General features: G+C 37.5%; 2 protein-coding genes across 6 annotated transcripts in view; one reads left to right on the top strand and one right to left on the bottom strand.

The window, feature by feature from the left end:
* Window positions 1-4,265: 4,265 nt before the first annotated feature.
* RAG2 (recombination activating 2) lies at window positions 4,266-12,020 on the bottom strand. The gene is made up of 2 exons (XM_019738609.3): window positions 11,061-12,020; window positions 4,266-7,011 (listed from the first exon to the last, which is right to left on the bottom strand). The coding sequence occupies exon 2, from the start codon at window positions 6,981-6,983 to the stop codon at window positions 5,400-5,402; it is 1,584 nt and encodes a 527-aa protein (XP_019594168.2). The 5' UTR covers window positions 6,984-7,011; window positions 11,061-12,020; the 3' UTR covers window positions 4,266-5,399.
* Window positions 7,305-16,074, top strand: part of IFTAP (intraflagellar transport associated protein) — a 58,470-nt gene continuing 49,700 nt past the window's right edge. Inside the window, exons 1-3 of one of the 5 annotated variants that reach the window (XM_074336226.2) lie at window positions 7,307-7,461; window positions 8,287-8,350; window positions 10,574-10,650. Coding sequence is in view for 1 of the 5 variants with exons in the window: in XM_074336227.2 (XP_074192328.2) it covers window positions 7,455-7,461 (7 nt within the window). In the remaining 4 variants the exon portion in view is untranslated. Of the gene's footprint in view, window positions 7,462-8,286; window positions 8,351-10,573; window positions 10,651-16,074 lie in introns of all 5 variants that reach the window. The other 4 variants (XM_019738610.3, XM_019738613.3, XM_019738612.3 and 1 more) reach the window with 4 other exon arrangements.

Here is a 16,074-nt window from a genome sequence, read left to right on the forward strand (position 1 = left end):
CAGTTTGCTTCTTCGTGCTCATTCTTGTATCTGAAGTCTTGAGGATGCACAATAAAGATAAAGATGGCAGAGTTGCCAAGTTAAAAAAAAATCTGATTCCCTGAGCTACATCTTTGAGGAGAGCCACTCAAGTGAATAGCCTAATAAGGAAAATCTGCATTGAACGCTACCTGATTGAGAAATAAAATTTAATTGTGACCATTTACTGGTGTTTGGTTTTTGTTTGTTTGTTTATTTTTGTAACAGCGGCCAGTGTTAATTATCCTAATGCTTATTTTCTTATTCTCATCTATGTAGTCCTTCAGAGGTTTTTTTTGTTCTATTTATTCTCATATCTCTGGCTTGTTCAGTGAATTTGATTTAGTCACTGTATTCTCCCCTCCCCCCCAGTATTATGCTAGACAAAGAATAGGTAACTTTAGCTGACGATACGAAGTAAAGATGCAACTCATCAAAGAATTTAATTCAATTCAGTTCAACAACAATTTAAATGTCTACAATATGCCAGGCAAAATGCTAAGTACTAGGAATACAGAAATTATGGAGTCACAGTTTGAGTCCTCAGGGAACTTGCAGCTGGTTGGACAAGTCAGACGCTTAGTATACTTAGTAACCAGTAGTTTACTGAGTTAGGTGGAATAATAGAAATCATTAGACATTGCTGATTAAATTGTTATTCTGTAATTCTGCTACAAAATGAGTTTGAATTTCAGAACATGTCTGAAAACTGACATTGCCCTCTTCAATACTACTGTGTTTCCCCGAAAATAAGACCTAGCTGGACAATTAGCTCTAATGCGTCTTTTGGAGCAAAAGTTAATCTAAGACTTGGTCTTATTTTAATATAAGACTGAGTATAATATAATATAATATAATATAATATAATATAATATAATATAATATAATATAATATATAATATAAGACTGGGTCTTGTATTAAGTTTTGCTCCAAAAGATGCATTAGAGCTGATTGTCTGGCTAGGTTTTATTTTCGGGGAAACATAGTATTCTCTAACAATAATCTTTTAAAAGATTTCTCTAATTTGGATAAATGAAATTTAATTTTCTGATATTTAACTATGGCAATTAATAAAAATGACCATAGCATGTGGCTGGTTTTCTATTTCTATTAACACTGTGTTATTGTATATGTATTTTAAGCTTTCATTGACAATTTCATTTTTTCTTAAGCCTAATAATTTATTTTTTTCCAGCTTTATTAAGATATAATTGACATATAACATTGTGGAACTTTAAGGTGTACAATGTGATGAGTTGATATACATATATATTGTGAAATGATTACCACAATAAGGGTAGTTAACACATCCATCACCACACATACTAGGTATTTTTGTTTGTTTGTTTTGTTTTGTGGTGAGAGCATTTAATATCTACTCTCTTAACAACTTTCAAATTTTAAAATAAAAAATATTGTCAAAGAAAAATCTTTTTTTTTATTGTCAAAAATAAAAAAGATATGTCCCTGTATTTGGTCAACAAACCTACAAATCAGATAATTGTAAAATTCTTTTCAAAATATTTTTGCAAATTTTTTTTGGTTTGGGGGAAATTAATTTTGGGAGGTTTTGGAAATAGCCTGAAATGATGTGGAACCAGGTCTGGTAGATAAAGTGGGTTATCAATCTTTGTAATAACATTTTGGGTAATTTGTGATAAAACAGTACTTGACTTGTTTTCCTCCTAGTTATTCTTTTTATCCTGGGTTTCAAAAGTCTATGCTTCACAGGGGAATCGAAAAAACTGAAAATATTAGCATTAGGGTTTGAAGACTAGCTGACAAGTAAGAACTAGTCCATCATGCATTCATGCATTCATTCATTCATTCATTCTATAAATATTTATTTGGTGCTTACCATGACCAGGAACTGTTTCCATGACTAGACAAAGATTTCTCAGGAGGGGTTAAGAGAAAAAGCTGGAGTGAGTAGACACTGTGAATCCCAGAGGAAAGGGATCCTTGTATCCTATATCTTGAGTTGAGCTATGGAGTTAGGGAGAACAATAGAAACCCCAGATAAGTTTGGGAGAGTCACGAGCAAAGAGAATGTGGATCTTACTTTTCTGATAGAGCTGAGGAAGCCAGTGACATCCGGAGGGAAGATGGTGGTGAGGTATATTTAGCCAGAGATGGTCAAGAAGAGGTTCTCTGTCCCAGTAAGGTGCAGAAGCAGCAGGATGTGCCCAAGACTGGACAGAAAGAGAAAAGTCTTAGATGGTCTTGCAGAGAGAACTGTGGCTACTCTGGGAGACGAAGGGGCAGAATGATCTCATTATCATGTGAGCCCACTAGGGACCTGAAAGCAGCTGAGAGATAGATAGATAGATATAGAGACAGAGAATTAGACCTAAAGATGTCTTATGATTGAGGCTGAAGTGCAACTCCACCTCAAAGCCGGGGACCTCAGGCCAGGTGGGAGTGTGGGTGTGGTATCAGGAGCTAGTGAGGAGGGATAATGACCCTACATGTTGTACCCCCACTCCTGACAACTCAGCATTATATTTCCCCCTGGGACTTGGCTCAAAAGTTGCGTGGAGGGGGTGAACCCGAAATTTATTGAAATCAAATTTCTGATATGTAGTAGTAAAAGAGATACATATATTGTGAGTTGAGTTATAGAGAACTACAGAGAGTTTGTTTCTTGTACTTCTGAGTATATAAGCAGAGATTTGTAAGCACTATAGCTATCAAGGAGGTGATGGGGTTCAGAGAAAGTTTCCTGGGGGAACAGCTATTTGAAATGGGATGTAAAGAATGGATAGGAATAGGTCAGATGGAGCAGGGTATTAGCAAGAGCTATAAAGCGCAAGAGGGGAAGGTATGACCTGCAGATGGAATCGGTTTCTCAAAAACCCTGAGTACTGAAACAGCTAGTGGTGCTTACTACAAATGTTAGCAGTTCAGCACTTTTGGATGTTGAGCACACAGTGTGAAGGGAGTCGTGAAACAGAGGTAAAAAGGAGGGGACACGTCAAAATGGTATGAATGAAGTTGTATGTGTATTATTTGACCGATGAAAAAAGGGTGGCCCAGGCTGGTCACTGCTTATCTTTCCAGACTCACGCCACTCCATACCCCCCTTGTTGGCTATGATTTGTCCAGACTGACCTTCTTTCAGATTCTCAAATGTGACAAGCTTCATCTCACCCCAGAGCTTTTAGACCAACTATTTCTTTTTAAATTATGCTTTGCCTTCCTCTAACATATTAAAGTCATTTGTACTAATAGATGATTGTAGTCCGTTAAAATGGTCACCGTGGAAAGCCATATACTTATTTATTGATATTATTCTTGTGTAAACAATTTCAACACTTATCTTGAATCTATTTATGAGTCATATCAGAAAACCCATTTTGTTAGCTTGTAGGCAAGACTTCCTTTTGAGCTAAAGTGGTTATATAATACTGAGTTACACCCTATTAGGCTTTGGATGACACTTGTCTGTTTTCAGAAACCAACACTATCTCTAATGAAGGAACAGGAACGATTGTTAAATATCTTCAAAAGAATGAACCACAAGCTCTGAAGGTGATTGAAACATAAGCCTAGAAATGTTTTAGGCAAGAGCAGTACATCCTTGGAATAAGAGAGTACTCTTCTTACGGTGTTCATTTGAATGTTTGCGTATACTTATTACCTTAAAGTCACACCTGATGAACTCATTTCTGAGATGACTTAAAAAGATCTATTTTTACTCAACTACATGATAAGTAAAACCAAAATACTTGCTCTTAAAACTCCGCTAACTCCCCCCACAGACCCCAAAAGCAGCTATGCTGGGTTTAACTATATATCTGAGTCTAACTAGAGAACCCAGCGAGTTCAGAATTAAATCACTTAGATTATCACATCTTGATCTCATTGACTACAAAACAAATATGGCAATAATTCTTTAGCCACTCAGTCACTATAGACAAATCAAGATAAGGGAAAGTGTCTATTAGGTTGGTGCAAAAGTAATTGCGGTTTAAAAGGTTAAAAATAATTCCAAAAACCAAAATTACTTTTGCACCAACCTAATACCTTTAGAGGGAGTAATAACTCTTTTGAACTCTATTTCAGCTCTAACTTATGCCAGTTTCTGCTAACACATAAAAAATAAATCAAAGTAGAGTGATCCTGAGAAAATTAAATAGTATAATTTTGCCCTTAATTGGGTAGCTATGAATGTTAATAATTGGACTAAATCAATATAAACAGAAGGCATTTTAGTATTTTATTAATTTTATGTAGGTGATAGAAACAAAAAATCAAAACAATGGTAGAGTACATTATTTAAAAGGAATATTCATTAAGCAACATTAGTGAAAGAAAATGAAAATGATTTAATTTATTCAAGTTAATCTTAGTATCTAAGTCTTGGAACGGTTAGCAGAAGACTTTGTGTCCCAGGGTTTTTTCTCTTGTATGGTTCGTGTTTCCCTAAACTTTGCAATAGCACCTTCCACATTGTGGACACTCATTGAAGACTGATGAATAACAGGCGATAGCTGAGGCTCTTACAATGCTTTGCCAGAAAGATACTCCACAAGGGAAGGTATTTGTTTCTAAAATCATCTATTTATCAGTTGACGTCTTGAAGCTTCAAAATTAACAATCCTTTTAACCTTCATTCTAGAAAGTATTTAATTGAACCTTAGAAAGCTCACTCATTTTATAATTTTCATTGGCAGCAAACTTCACATACTAATTAGACACATACACAAATTTATTTTTCCCCATTTGAAATCTTTTACCTTTTAACTATTGGAAATTATTTAAAATTTTATTGTTGGGGAAATACACAACATTAGTCTGCACCATGAGATTTATTTTGTGGTCTTTTTTAGTGTACTCTTCACTCATCTTCCTTTATCAGAGGGCTAAGTGTCAGTGGACTTCAGTTTTCAATAAATCTCTCCAAGAATTGGTTCAAGTGACTGGCTTTGGTTCATCATTTGTATACCATACAATGGGAGCTCCTTTGAAGAAAGGGCATGCAGATAACTCGATAAAATGTAACAAACTGCAGATTTCTTTTCTATTTCTTCATGTCAATGGAGTCCATCTATCTATCTATCTATCTATCTATCTATCTATCTATCTCTATCATATATCTTATTGTTATTACTGCTTCTGTATTTAAGATTCTTTGAACGAAAAAAATCAGATCAGAAATTCTCATTTAAGATATTTGAGTAAAATATTTGAGTAAAGCATTTTCAAGTACTTAGTATTGTATTATAAACACTTTTAACTGGCACTGAATTCATATAACTAAAAGAAAACACAGGTATTTTCAATAAATGAAAATAGGCATATCATTTTATCATTGTTATGATTCTTTAAAATAGGTTTACAAATTTGATGCACTTGAATCTGAAAGGCTTTTGTGAAACTAATCAAACAATCTTCTAAGAAAGGATTTCTTGGCAGGAGTGAGAATTTTCCCAGAACCTTTTTTGTGGAGGGATTTCAGTGGAGGCTTTTTTAAGGGCAGGACTCTTTTTGGGGTTTGCAATGCTCTTGCTATCTCCACATGCTCCTTGCAGTAATACTTGTTGCTTCCTTCTGAGAGATGGATGAGCGTGCGTTCTGCCAGATCCATGCACTGGGCATGGACCCAGTGCCCATCTCCATGAGAGCAATAGATCATGGCAGGTTTGTTTAGCTCGGTTGAATAAAATGGTACCCAAGTGTTGATATCCACATCACAAGTAGGGCAGCATGTAATCCAATAGCCGGTCTCAGATTCATCTTCCTCATCATCTTCATTATAGGTATCAAATTCATCATCACCATCAAAGCTAGTTGCTTCTGCACTGAAACAAAATTCTTCTGAGTCTTCAAAGGGAGTGGAGTCCCCTGGGTCTTCTGTTGATGTCTGACTATTTGTGAATGCTTTCTGATCTTCATTCACATCATCTTCAGCACATTTCAGCATATAGAAATAGAATGTTTCTGAAACAGCCTGTTTATTGTCTCCTGGTATGCCAAGGAAAACAGTTCCATTTCCCATGTTGCTTCCAAACCATATCTTGCTGTGCTTAATATCTGGGGTCCAATCTGGGGTCTCCATGTCACGAATTTCTATCTTGTTGTCCTCAAAAGAGACAATGTTGCAGACCATTCTTTTTTGATTTTCAAGCTGATAGCCACCCACAATAACAAATTCATCATTGTTTGTTTGAGTCAGGATTGCACTGGAGACAGATATTCCTCCTGGCAAAACTGTGCAATTTACAGCTGGGCTACCCAGGGGGAGATCAACCTTTATTCTGTATAGGTTGGCAGGGCGGATGTTATTGGCAAGTGAATGTCCTCCTAAAATATAAATGGTATCATTTCTGGCAATGGAGACGTGAAAAGATAGTCCATCCTGAAGTTCTGGAAGAATGTATGATGTAGAGCACCCAAATTCAAAATCCACCAAGAATATATGGGGCAGGCAGTCAGCTACACTATTCCATTTTTCTGTGGTTCTTTGGGCAGATGGTATGTATGCTCGTCCACCGAAGAGAACACCCATACTCTTCCCTCGACTATATACCACATCAATGGAATGACCATATCTGGCTTCCGGCACATCTCCCACCAAGTCTTTCTCAGTGCAGCGAAAAGTAACTTTTTTGTTGTTCTTGCACATAACAGACATGACATAAATCTTATCTGAAAGCTCATTGTTTGGTGTTTTCCCTCCATGGATAATGTATTGATACTTTTCAGACTCTAGGCTGCCTTTGAATGTGCAAGTGGCTGGGTAGCGTAGAGGAGGAAGGTAGCAGGAATCCTTAGAGAAAACTGCAGGCTTCAGTTTGAGATGGTTATGCTTCACATCAAAATGGAAAACTCCAGTGGGGCAGGACCTCTTGGGCCAGCCTTTTTGGCCAAAGAAGAAAACTTGCCCATCAAAATTCATCAGTGAGAAGCCTGGTTGAATTAAAGTTATGTTATTACTGACTGTGACCATCTGCAGTGACATATTTTCTGATGATGGGTAGATCTTTTATCTGAAAGAATTATGAAAAAAAATTGACTTACTATATCTCTTTATATAAATCACTGTGTTTATATCCCCTCCCATGTGGAAAGCATGTTAAAAATAAAGTTCTCCCATAAGCTTGTAGTGGGACTGAATAAGCAAGACACAGGCAGCTAGGTAAGCAAAGAGTCACAGAATCTTCCTGCCTAATAAAATCCAAGCAGCTGGGACATGTTTTAGACACGGACTATCCTCCCTTAGATTTCTGGGAATTGTAGTCCTGTTTTTCCTTAAAGGACTTACCCCTTGACGTCAGAATGAACTACATTTCCCAGGAATCCGTTCGCCATGGGCTGTGTGGCGACGATAGTTTGTGTTGCCCCAGGAGAGGAGACTTCTAGGATGTCTCTCTGAAAAAAGACGCTACAAGTGCCAAGTGACTAGATGGGAGCCGAGGCGGAAAACTAGGGAATGGGAGGTGAGAGTACTTGACGCAGACCCCACATCCGGGTTGCCGGAAGGCTGCAGCACCAGGAGGGGCTTCAGGCAGCCCTCTGCCCAGGTGTTGCCGGTGCTTATTCCGGGGACTCTTAACCAGGAGACTTAGTAGGAAGCATAACTGCTTCTGGCCCGAGTGGGGTTTCCTGGAAACCGCAGCCTGAGGGACGCCCGGCCGAGGGGTCGTGGCTGAGCGCTGCCGGGCGCTGTGGCGGAGGCTCCCCTCAGAATCGCACCTCGGAGCATCCTTAGGTTGCTGGGGCGGAGGCTTGGCGTCGGGGAGACCCGGGCACCGAGCTTACAGAAGCCGTGACCATTGTGCAAAACCAAAAGATCAGTGCAGGGGAGAAATTAGCTCATAAAGATTTTTGCCCCCCTTTTATTTAGTGATAAAAATACAGTAGTTAGACTTCAGCGAGTGCCACGTCGAAGGCCTGTTGTTTTCTCAACTGCTCTTGCTCTTGTTTTTAGGGTTCTTTTAGGGAAGTGGGGAGGATTCCTAAACACCTCTCTTTCTTCCTCCCCCCACTTCTTTCCACTCCCTCGCCCTTTAAAATGGAGTTAGTAGCTGTCATTTGAGACTCTCTTTCCAGCCCAAGAAATTTGAAGTAATTCTTTTCGTAACTGTAATAAGCAGACGCTAAGCAAAGAGTTGCCAGAATTATTCAGGATTTAACATTGTATAATATTTTTAGAAAAGGTATTTACCCGATGAAGTAAGCTTGATACATTTTTATTTTTATTATCACCTACCTTAGGGAGATGTCAGGAGCCTTAATGATAAAAATACACTCCTTGTTTGCAGAGTGAACTCCTAGGAACCAAAGGATAAAGGAAACAAAGTAGCACAGATTCCTCGACTTTTAAGAGTAAGTTGTTAAAATGTTTTAAAAACTGTATAAGACAGTGGCTAAGTGTATGGCACTGGCTGGATTCAAATCTTGGCTGTGTCACTTACTAACTACATGAACTTGGGCAAGTAATTTAACCTCTCTCTGCCTCAGTTTCCTCACCTGTAAAATGAGATAACAATTTTACCTACCTCATAGGTTGATGTAAGTAATTGATGCTTAGTAAATTCATATACGTAAAGGACTTAGAACAAGGCTTTGCACATGGTTATAGTTAGGATTATGCTTGAATTTATCGAAAGTAAGATTGTTAGTACACAATTACCTGCTGGTCATGGCAGGTGGTATTTATAATGTCGGAGATGATTAGAAGGGCTTTAGGATCTGGGAATCTGGTCAGTGGGTATACGTGGGTACTTTTTAGGCTAATGAAAATTGCATAAGCATATACAATGTAGGTGCTGGCGGTGAGTCCAATTTAAATAATAGGAAATAGTTCATTCTTTTTGTTACCCTTTCTCAAACCCCTCATTAAATATGCAGACTCTGAAGCTGGATTGTCTGAGTCCAAATCTGGGCTCTAAAACTTAGTTGCTGTGTAACTGTCTTGGGCAAGTTATTTTCTCTTTGTTCTTATCTGTAAAATGGGGATAATATTAGTACCTATTCATTGGTTTTTTTTGAAGAATAAATGGAATAACATGTAAATCACATAGCACATAATAAGTATTCAATAAATGTTAGTTGATACTATATTTTTATTCCCCCTGCAAAGGTTCCTCGGACCATTTAGCATCTAAGGTCAGTCTAATGAGATGTTGGTGTGGCTTTTTGCCTTGAAGCACTTCTGTGGATTAGATGTAATTAATTGCTAAGTATTCTCTTCTTACTATTTTAGTTTACTTGGGAGATTCCTCAAGGCAGGATATTTTAATAGCAATTGTGTGGGTTATTAAACCAAGTGAGAAGTGGTGAATGAGACAGACTATTACTAAAGTTAGGAAAGCAAGCGTCTCTCTTCCTCAGACCACAGTGGTTTGTAGGTTCAGCAACTTGCCCTGATTATGAAACACTGGGCAAGTGTTTTCTTTATTCACGGCCTATCCAAGTAGACAGAAGAGAAGGCATCTGTGCAACTAAAGGAACTAAGAGGAAATACTTTGACCCTCAATTCAGTAAATGAAAACCAGAAGTGATTACACGCAGCGTGTTGTGTGGTGATTGTCAGTCAGAGAGTTGCCCACTTTTGGGTGGAACGAGCACCGAAGCCAAAGCCGGCTTGTTTTAAACCCTATGAAGGTTGTTAGTGGGGTATCAAACAAGCCATCCAGGGGTCATGGATTCCAGATCCCAAAGGGTGAACATATACCAAGAACACTTGCTTTTAACCAGTAAGCTTAAAAAAAAAATATTTTCATGGTAGCCTGTTGGCTTCATTTTAAGGTTGTCCTCGGGAGGGTGGCTTCTCATAAACGAAAACATGATTATTGTAGATTAGACAGAAACATTTTCTTGGGCAAGACAAAAGGAATACTACCCATTTTTCATAGCTTAGCTTGGGTCCCTAAAGATTTCTGACCTGTTCTCTCTTTGATTCCCTGCTATTGGCACACATCATCATTTCAGGGCCCTGAAAACAGTGCTAAAGGTTATTACTGTTGACCATCTCCTCTTGTAACACAGTTCAGATATTTGTGTATTTAATTTTTAAGTTACCCATTTTAAACCATGACCAGATGACTTATGTATTTAAAGAATAAACAGGAACACTGAGTGTTTTTTACATTATCTTGCACTATTTATTTAGTTTTTGAAGTTTTGCTTTATTAACTTGAATATATTTTCACTGTAGTGGATTATTGGATATTTTCCATGGTTTTAATATGACTATATTAGTCACATCCTTTATTGTAAGAGTTTTAAAAAGGTTATACTAGACCTAAAATAATCTTTCTTTAAATAGGCTAGATAAAAACAGGCAGGTTTTGAAAAAGAAGACACTCTTCTTCAACTGAAGGAAGTTTCAAAGTCAACACATTGAAGATTCTTTTTAAAAGACAGAAATATAGGCCCAATAAATTTATACAATTTTCCCAACCCCATGCTAACTTTTCTCAGCAGGGAGATTTTCATTTATGTACTGTGAAGCGAGGGCATAGTTGAGAATCAAAAGAGAACTAATAGTGTGAGGTCTGGATTTGTAGTTTCCTGTGTCTGAACTGACTCTCTTTCCCTCCAAAGAAAAGTACTGTACTCTGAAGCATGAAAACTTACTGATCAGTGTTGCCCATGTTTTCCTGATTGCTCCAAAATAGCAGGTAACCTCATGAAACTGCAGCCACTGTGCATGAATTAACCATGAATTAGTGCATGAATTAACCATATCTTGCATGGCTAATCAGATTTGAGGCATACATTCCTTGATTTTTTTTTTTTTTTCCTGGCAGTAAAACCAGAATTAGGTCTTCCTTCTGGCACTTATGCCAGAGGAGCATTTATGGGCTAAATTAATACTTGGGCTCTGATGTCACAGGAATTAAATCCTTGCAGCAGCTTGAGACCAGAAAGTCCCATAGTTTCCAAATTCGACATCATCCCTTCCCCATCGGGACACCCAGTCCACCTGCTAACTAACATGCTGCTGAAGGGGACATTGTCTTTCCCTTAAAGTTGACAAACATAGGCGCCCATCTTTTAACGTCAGTAGAAATGAAGGTATTGGACCTACCTGAAGGCCAAAGGGGCTGCTCACCCCTCTTTGAATCTTTGCCGCTAAACCAGGTATTAAATGTCAGCACTTGGGGAAGATTCACTGACTGCCCACTCTGACCGTGGCAAGCAGAAGGCTGATGGTAAAGAGAGTGTGTATGTGTGTCTACAGATGTTCCTGTGAACACTGATCTAACGGGGGTAACTGACTGTGACCTTTTTTTTTTTTTTCTTTAGATGGTTGAGGGAGATATCCAGTAGGGTGTACCCTCAAGAGTTAACTATTTCCTTACTGGCAGACAGTGCAAACACAGTCCACTATTCATCTGTAAAGACAAAAGAAAAACCTGGTTGAAACCTGATTTATATTTTTATTAAACTTTTTTTTAGAAAAACAGAGGAAAATGAATATAATACTATGATTTAAATAAATCCTATTATGAATCAAATGGGAAATTATTTTTCTTAAAGCAGAGACTGCTAATACCAATGTCAATCATTTTTGACTTTGAATTACTCTTCTATGGTCTCGTTTTCTTTAATGCAAGGCTCAGAAGGAGTTCTAATTATTGGAGGCCTACCAGCAACTTTATATCAGGGAGCTGCTGTGTAATATTGGATGGTGGAATGAGTAAGATGGTGGGCTTTGGCGTCAAGCTGACCTGGTTTTCTCTTCTCTGGCAGCTCTGCCAGGTGGAGTCAATTTAATCTCTAAGCCTCAGTTTCCCCATCTCTGAAATGGGGATAACAGAAATATTGACCTCAAAAGATTGTTGCAAAAGATTAAATGAGATGATCTTTAGAGTGGTTAGCCAAGGAAGATATTCCACAGTGGTCTTAATAATAAAAACTGTGTTGGTAGCTTCTCTGACCCCCATCCCAAAATTTAACAATCGAAGAATAAACCAAAGGGGGCAAGAGTTGACTTAATTTTTTAATAGACTTTATTTTTTTAGAGAAGTTTTAGATTGACAACAAAATTGAGTGTAAGTTAGAGATTTCTCATACACCTCCTGTGCCACTCACGCACAGCCTCCCCCATTATCAACACCCCCCACCCGAGGTACGTTTGTTACCACTGATGAACCTACATTGACATATTATTATCCAAAGTCCATAGTTTACATCAAGCTTCACTCTTGGTGTTGTGTAGTCTATGGCTTTGGACAAGTATCAAATGACACGTATCTACCATTACAGTTTCATACAGAATAGATTCACTGCCCTAAAAATACTCTGCCTATTCATCCCTCCCTTCCCCCTAACTCCTGGCAACCACCTATCTTTTTACTGTTTCCATAGTTGTACCTTTTCCAGAATGTCACATGCAGGCATCCCTTGAAGGTATTGCAGTTTCAGTTCCAGACCACCATAATAAAAAAAGTATGGCAGTAAAGCCAGTCATAATCATTTTGCTGGTGGAGAGTCTTGCCTTCAATTTGTAAAAAATGCAACATCTGTGAAGTGCAATAAAACGAAGTGTGCCTGTAGTTGGAATCATACAGTATGTAGCTTTTTTAGTTTGACTTCTTTCACTTAGTAATATGCATTCAAGCTTCCTCCGTGTCTTTTCCTGGCTTGATAGCTCACTTCATTTTAGCACTGAATACTATTCCATTGTCTGGTTGTACCACAGTTTATCCATTCTTCTACTGAAAGACATCTCGGTTGCTTTCAGGTTTTGACATTTATGAATAAAGCTGCTGTAAACATCCATGTGTACGTTTTTGTGTAGACATGTTTTCAGCTCCTTTGGTTAATACCAAGGAGTGTGACTGATGGATCACATGGTAAGTACATGTTTAGTGTTGTAAGAAAACACCAAACCGTCTTCCAAAGTGGCTGTGTGATTTTGCATTCCCACCAGAAATGAATGAGAGTTCCTGTTATGTATGTCCTCACCTGCATTTGGTGTTGTCAGTGTTCTGGGTTTTGGCCGTCCTAATGGATGTACCGTGCCATCTCATTTTAATTTACGTTTCCCTGATGACATATGATACGGAGCATCTTTTCAGGGGCTTATTTATCATCTGTATATTTTCTTGAGGTGTCAAAGTGTTTAGCCTGTTTTAAAAATTGGGTGGTTTTCTTATTGTCGAATTTTAAGTTCTTTGTATATTTTGGATAACAGGCCTTTATCAGATGCGTCTCTTGCAGATATTATCTTTATTCAGTTTCTTTCATAGAGCAGAAGTTTTTAATTTTAATGAAGTCCATTTTATCAATTATTCATTTCATGGATCATACCTTTAGTATTGCATCTAAAAAGTTGTCACCATACCCAAGATCATCAAGGTTTTCTTCTATGTTATCTCCTGGGAACTTTATAGCTTTGTGTTTGTGGTTTTTATGTTTAGGTCTATGGTCCATTTTGAGTTAGGTTTTGTGAAGGATATTAGTTCTGTGGTTAGATTCATTTTTTTTTTTTGCTTGTGGATATCCAATTGTTCCAGAATCATTTGTTGAAAAGACTATTTATGCTACTTTGTATTGCCTCTGCTCCTTTGTCAAAGAACAGTTAACTATATTATATTTATGTGGGTCTATTTCTGGCCTCTGTGTTCCGTTCAACTGATCCGTTTGCCTATTCTTTCACCAGTACCACACTGTCTTGATTATGGTAGCTGATGTAATTTAGAACAGTTCACTAAAAACAGTTACACCAAGAAAAATATATACCACCCGTTAAGCCTATCACCTAACCATAAAATTGTTCATTTCTTTGTGCTCTGTTCTAATGTTTATCTGAATACATACACATTTTTACCTAGTTATAATGAGAATGCATTTAAAATAACATTTCATATACACTATGAAATATATATAGTATTTTTTACGTTTATAATATTTAATAGTTGCCTGCAATTTCACTAAGTAAATGTAACATAGCTTATGTGACCATCCACTATTGTTGGTCATTTCATCAGTTTCCATGTGGCTTAGATGATAGAACGCAGTGAGGAGAGGTAGACAGATCTGGATTTGAGTCTCAGTTCTGCCGCTCACTAGCTGAATGACCTTTTTGAGGTTCAGTTTCCTGGGATGATACCTGCTTGATTGTGACGATTAATGGATATAAAGTGTCTGGTATAAAGAGTGTGCTCAGTAAATCTTTGATGATGATGACGATGACAATGACAATGATATAAATATATTGCTGTAAGTGACTATTTCATCTTTTTGCAAAATTTTAAGTTGTATTTTCAGGTTTTCTTTTTTAAGCTGATGAATAGCTCAGTTGTTCAGTATATTTTCATCATTTGAAATGTTGGTCCATCCTTTAAAAAAAGCATCGTCTTCTTTTCTAATGACATCCAGGATGATTCTTTCTTTGTCTGCAAACGAGTCCTGGATTATTTCCCTCACCTATTTAAGGTGCTATATAATGATTATGATACTTGAAATTCCAGCATCAATTATAGCTCTCATAAAGTTAACATATTGGCTATCTCCACAGTAAATACAAAATGAGAACCACAACATAGAAACCATGGGTAGGTTTAGGCAAGTGTTTCAGCCTTTGCGTTTTTCTAACACCAGAAAACAGGCAGTGTGTTGCTGAATGTGTTAGTTGTCTCCTGAAACGAGAAATTAGCAATACATTTAGAAATGAGTTTTAAAACCCTGAGCCCTTGCCACAACATTAGGAGAGCATTAGACTTGCAGTGGTCTCAGTCAAGGTCCCGGTCTACCAAAGTGCTCAGCATAGAAACCAAATGTGAAATAGTAAACAGTATTTATTGAGCATCCACTGTGTACAGTCATGTGGAGAAATAGAAAACAATTCACAGAGATAGGTCTTGCCCTTAAGGGATATACATGAAGCAAGTTTTGCTTGTGGATGTACACACCTCATATTCTTCCCACATTCACCCTTAAAAATACTTAAAATTTCACCAAGAAACCACAGGTTTCACCAAGAAATTATAGGTTATTCAGCCTATTCTTAAACCTTGAGGCAGAATCAAATTCACTCTTGGACTGAAATATATTGATTTCTCCCACCTTAAATCTAAGAAACAGTGGACAATTAAAGGATACAAGTCAGTGCAATTTCAGAATAAAATAATTTTTATTCCACAGGGGAGATACAAGTAATGAGATACTGATACAGTAATTGAACAAAAAGGCAGCATACCTGGAGAAAAATAGACTGTCAGAGATGGAACGCCAGCTTCAAGTCCAGTCCCTTTATTTTTACATTCGAGCTATTAGTAGTTAAGGCCAGAAAAGTTAAATAACTTGACAAGGGTACACAGCTGCAGGTGTGTGTGCACGGTGGGTTGAGGGGCGACGGGAGAAGCATTCTCTGTGAACCCATGACAGTGTTCATCGAAGTCCAGTTCACCTCTCAAGCATTTCCATCCCCATTTTATAAATGGAGAAACCACTGAAATTACACTGTTGGTCAGTGAGTTAATAAATGTTTGAAATAAGGTCAGTGGAAACTTTTCATAGCATTTGGATAGTCATGGACAATTCAAAAAGTTTTAGTAAGTGGCTGAGTTTTAATAACATCATATAAATAGTATAGGAAAGGGGGATGTTTGGCCTGTTGAGTAAATACCACAATAGGAGCCACAACTGAAAGTGACAAAGAGGAGAAAAGAGGAAGGAAAAGGAACTATATAGAAGGAAGCAATCTACAGTTAGTGTGATGGATTGTCAAGAGAAGAACATGACAAGTGACTTGTCAGTTTTTATTTAAAGCAATTAATTAAATATGGTCACCTGACCAGAATGACTGGTGTTTTCCTATGTTCCATGTTCTCTGGTTTCAGGTGGACACTTTGCTTTAAAGCTAAAGGGAGGAAAATAAAAAGTTAAAGGGAGGAAAAAAAAGAGTTAAAGGGAGAAAGATTTCATTACAATGTTGTACTACAACAACAAAACAATTCACTTAAAAATTTTAGAGGAGGGAATTTGTGTTTTTAAATTTCTACCTTTGAGTATAGAAACCATGTTGGTAAAAAGAAATTGTGTGTGTATGTATGTGTGTGTGTTGTGTACATTGAGGCACAATTGAAAATAAA

The sequence above is a fragment of the Rhinolophus sinicus genome, chromosome 14 (genome assembly GCF_057876585.1).
Source record: "Rhinolophus sinicus isolate RSI-liver-muscle chromosome 14, RSI-T2T, whole genome shotgun sequence".
NCBI lineage: Eukaryota > Metazoa > Chordata > Mammalia > Chiroptera > Rhinolophidae > Rhinolophus > Rhinolophus sinicus.

Coding starts and splice junctions, on each gene's coding strand:
- RAG2 (XM_019738609.3), bottom strand. CDS start 6,983: ATGTCACTGCAGATGGTCACAGTCAGTAATAACATAACTTTAATTCAA.